The sequence below is a fragment of the Pelmatolapia mariae genome, linkage group LG3_W (genome assembly GCF_036321145.2).
Source record: "Pelmatolapia mariae isolate MD_Pm_ZW linkage group LG3_W, Pm_UMD_F_2, whole genome shotgun sequence".
Taxonomy (NCBI): Eukaryota; Metazoa; Chordata; class Actinopteri; order Cichliformes; family Cichlidae; genus Pelmatolapia; species Pelmatolapia mariae.
The window spans coordinates 74847136-74852006 of record NC_086229.1 but is presented as its reverse complement, the minus strand read 5'-3'; the positions used below and the strand labels follow the sequence as shown (position 1 = coordinate 74852006).

The following is a 4871-nucleotide window of genomic DNA, read 5'->3' as shown; positions in this document are numbered from 1 at the left end:
TTCTTCAGATCACAATGATGTTCATCTCCTCCCTGCTTATAGACCTGTGATGGGAGGGAGAAGACCTGTGTGAAGCGGGGTAATGTCTGGACAAAAGTCAGTTGTGTTGCCCTTCAGGGGTGTTTTGATTGCACTGAGTGGTCCCCATTTCAAGAGAGCACTTCCGATGTGGCTCTCTTAAGACATCAACAATTTGATTCTTTAAAGGCGAATTGCTTTTAACGAGGGAGCCGTTTCCACTGTTAGAACATTGAGGAAATGTTCCCTCTAAGCTGAGCGCGTGAGCAATCGCACACTGCTGACATGGTCTCCCCACACAGAAAATCTGCACTGCACACACACACAAAATCCAGCCTGAATTGGAATGAAAGTAAATACATGTATTTATTTTATTTCGCTGATTTTCTGTGCACGAAGACTGTGTCAGCAGTGCACGATTGCTGATGCGCTCAGCTTAGAGGGAACAGTGAGAGGGCTGCAATAAAGAACGTTAAGATGAGGTATAAAAATAAGATTGAGGTAGAACTCAGTAGAAACAACCTCAAGAGAGCTTGGCATTGCATGAAAATTTTACTCAGTTAACGTATTAAAATATAAAAGTGGAATCTAGAACACATAATAGTAGAGTCCACATCACTGCTATGTGATTACACAATGTGATTACAATGACAAAAATCGAATTTTCCTTTACACTAGAGTATAGTTAAGTTGTGAATTAAATGAATAATATTATGGTAAAATATGGAAGTATAAGTTGTGTCCCCTTTCTTTCAATATTTCTTATTCCTTTCTTTTACTTTTCTCTCATTTCAGGTGAATCTGATAAACAACACAACAGTCTGCTTTGAACATCAAGCTTCACTCACAGACTCAATGGCTTCCACGTCAGAGGAGGATCTCTGCTGTCCGGTCTGTCAGGAGGTCTTCATAGACCCTGTTCTTCTGTCATGTAGCCACAGCTTCTGTAAAGACTGTCTAAAGAGATGGTGGAGAGAGAGACCGACACGCGAGTGTCCACTTTGTAAGAAAATATCAGAGTATGATCCACCTTTAAACCTGGACTTACAGAACCTGTGTGAGTCGTTCTTACAGGAGAGAGATCAGAGAGCTTCAGAGGCTCTCTGCAGTCTGCACTCTGAGAAACTCAAACTCTTCTGTCTGGACCATCAGCAGCCAGCATGTCTCGTCTGCAGAGACTCAGAAAAACACACCAAGCACAGATTCAGACCCATCGATGAAGCTGCACGACAACAGAAGAAGGAACTTCAAGTAAATCTGGAGCCCTTAAAGAAGAAGTTAAAGGTTTGTGAAGAGGATGAAGTGAAGTTTCATCAAACAGTAAAACACATTAAGGTCCAGGCCCGATACACAGAGAGGCAGATTAAGGAGCAGTTTAAGAAGCTTCACCAGTTTCTAGCAGAGCAAGAGGAGGCCAGGCTGGCTGCACTGAGGGAGGAAGAGGAGCAGAAGAGTAGGATGATGAAGGAGAAGATGGAGGCTCTGAGCAGAAAGATAGCAGCTCTTTCAGACACAGTCAGAGCCACAGAGGAGGAGCTGAGAGCTGAAGACGTCTCATTCCTGCACAACTACAAGGCTGCAGTGGAAAGAGTCCAGCGCTGCCCCCTGCTGGATGATCCACAGCTGCCCTCAGGAGTTCTGATAGACCAGGCCAAACACCTGGGCAACCTGACCTTCAACATCTGGAACAACATGAAGGACATGGTCTCCTACACTCCTCTCATTCTGGACCCAAACACTGCTCATCCAGACCTCATCCTGTCTGAAGATCTGACCAGTGTGAGACGACGAGGAGAGAGGCAGCAGCTTCCTGATAATCCAGAGAGGATTGATTATTCCTGTTCTGTCCTGGGCTCTGAGGGCTTTAACTCAGGGACTCACAGCTGGGATGTCGAGGTTGGTGATAATACAGGGTGGGGACTGGGTGTGTTAGCAGAGTCTGTGCAGAGGAAGGGAAGTGTACGGTCTGGATTATGGGGAATAGGGTTCTATGAAGGTAAATACTCATCATTTTCACCATCAGCTCCACCCACTGCTCTCTCAGTAGAGAAGAAGCTCCAGAGGATCAGAGTGAATCTGGACTGGAACAGAGGAAAGCTGTCATTCTCTGATCCTGATACTAACACACACATACACACCGTCACACACACTTTCACTCACAGGATGTTTCCATATGTTTGGTCTGGTAAATTGAATGTGTTGCCATTGAAGGTGTCAGTGTCAGTGGAGCAGATGAGTTGAGGATGATGATATTTCTAATGTTGTTTCCTGTCAGTGAATTGAAGTTTTTAAACTGCAGCTTGGTTTCTTTCTGTTCCCATGCTTCACAAACAAGTGTAAAAATCACTAAAAAAAAGTGTCATAATTCAGCCACATGATGTGTCAGATGACATGGAGTAGAGAGTTTGAAGTTCTCTTTGGTCACCCTTGTTATTATACCTGAGACAGCGTAATAGCCTCAACATCCAGTGTTATAAGAGATTTATAGTGCTAAAGCTAAAGCACTCTTTTCTTTGTATACTTTGCTTTACTTAAAAATGTATAAATGAAATGACAATATGACAATATAATGGTAAATTATATAATGGTAAGTCTAATAATAACCCTTTCACTATAATGCCTGGGTAGAAACGGCCTTGAGAGAAATGAGAGTGCTTGCAGTGAATAAAAAAAATCACAACACACTCTGATATCTGAATACCTAACTCCTATGGCATGATACATGAGCTAATAAAAAGGAATTGTATTGGGTAAATTGCCAAACATAAATTGACAAACAGTTTCAAAGAGAAAATGTGTTTGGATTAATGCCCTAATGAAATATAAATGTGTTGGAATTTCTATATTAATAACAGAAAGAAAATGTAAATAAGTATTGCAATGAAATAACCTTAATTAAAAGCAGGTGAAAGGTCAGGGACGTAAACAGATGTTACTGGATGACTAGATATGGGTGGAGATGGTGGAGTCTTGATAGAGCATAAATTGAGGAGCACAGAGGCTTCTTTGTCAGTCTCCTGCATCCTGCAAGATGAGCAGTTAAAGGACTGAAGGTCCCCGTTGGAAATTCCAGCAGAGATACTGAAGTGACTGACCGCTGCCCCAAGCTGTAGACTTACAAATTGGACTTGGCTCTATCTTTGCTCATCTTCATCATTGCCATGTTGGATTATAATTCTGTGAAAGATTTGGATTTCCATTATTCTGCGAGTGGATGGACAGCTTCTACTTTTCGTTTGTATGTATTGTCTTAGGGTCTAGTTTACTTTTTTTTTTTTTTTTTTTGCCTGTCCCGTTTGGTTCTTTTGCCATCAGAATTATTGTCTAAAGGCGAAGAAAGATGCCCAACGGATTTACTTTACCAAATGGATCATCCCAGCCTTGCCGTATTGGTTTATTTGATTCACCTTTGATTTTATTGTTTATTTTATTTTATTTTCACTTGCTAAATATGGGACAGACTTGACTGGGGAAAAGAAAAGGGAGAAAGAAAGAGGGAAAGAAAAACAGCGGGGAAGAGGAACGGCGATAAAGGGCAAAAAACAAAAAACAACAAAACAAACAGACAAAAAAATACATATATCAATCACCTGGATCACCTGTTGAGAAAGAAAAAAGAGAAAACAAGCAAAAAAAAGAGCAACATAATAAACAACATCACGATGATCTATGGGAATATAACAGTAAATACTAAATATTAAACATTATTGTGCAGCATGTAAGATCGACAGCGCACAGTGTGCTTTGAGGTAGGAGCCAAAAAGGGTGTAGTTTGTGTGGGCATGAAGCAGGTATGGAGGAGATCAAAACTCCAGACATCCAGAGGCCCTCAGAGAACAAGAGACCAAGAAAGACCAACAGAGGGGCAGCCGCGCCACTCTCCCGGAAAGAGCTGAGGAGAGTCCCAGATGAGGGGACACTCAGCAGCCACAGAGCAGAAGCCAGGGGGGGTTGCAGTGACGTGCCCGTGAGCTCCGCCGGCAGCCAGCTGTGCCAGAGTGACCAAGCCCCAGGCCAAGAGGCCGAGGGCACCCCACCTCCGAAGTGGCCCGAGCGAGCCCCAGGCTCCAGGCCCCGATAAGCAGCCACCAGGAGTGAGCCGGTACATACCTGGACGCCCATCCCCGGACACAAAGAATCACCAATGCATCGATGTCTGAGGGCGTCTGCCACTCGCAGGGGAAGTGGTGGGGGGAGATAGGCCTACATACCTTGGAGGGCCTGAGATGTCCCCAGAGAGGTGGCATCTGATACCCGACCTGACATAAAAGACACAAACAAACAGGCACACACAGTTACAAACATCCATTCCCGCCCTCATGCTCTCTTAGGGTCTATTTTACAATATAAAGCACCTAGTGCAAATGTTGTTGTGATTTGATGCTGTATAAATGTGAATTTAATTTAATGTAATAGTTATTTTTTTATTCTGCATTTGCCTTTCTCCTACTTAATTGCTTTAAAAATTTTCCTGCAATTGAAGTATAAATTGTGGACATTTCATTCTTATTCCGTTGTGAAACAGTGAAGGGATAAATCTGAGTATCATTTAATTTTAGTTTAAATAATTTTTAGAGGTTACTCCAGCTTATAAAAATAAAAGTCTCCTGGGGCCTACTGGAACCTCTAAAACAATCCCAGTTTAACAAGTGCCACAATCTAGAGGGGAGCTTCCACTAACAGGTGTAGCTGATGAGGCTGGACCTGCTCAGGTCCCCAGCTCTTATTAGAGAAGGGGGAAAGACACCTGGATTTTGAACCATTTAGTACTGGGCGAGCTCCATTTCCACTCATCAGCTCCATCCAAGCTCTGCTACCTGCTGGGTAAGTCTCTTAGGACCATTCATTAGAAA

The 4871-nt window shown here is 42.9% G+C and overlaps 1 protein-coding gene across 1 annotated transcript; it reads left to right on the top strand.

Annotated features, from left to right (window-relative positions):
* Nucleotides 1–873: 873 nt before the first annotated feature.
* LOC134623965 (nuclear factor 7, brain-like) lies at nt 874–2259 on the top strand. The gene has a single exon (XM_063468965.2). It carries the CDS (start codon nt 874–876, stop codon nt 2257–2259), a length of 1386 nt encoding a protein of 461 aa, XP_063325035.2.
* The last annotated feature ends 2612 nt before the right edge of the window (nt 2260–4871 follow it).

Excerpts from the sequence above, each read along its gene's own strand:
- LOC134623965 (XM_063468965.2), top strand. The coding sequence starts at position 874 with ATGGCTTCCACGTCAGAGGAGGATCTCTGCTGTCCGGTCTGTCAGGAG.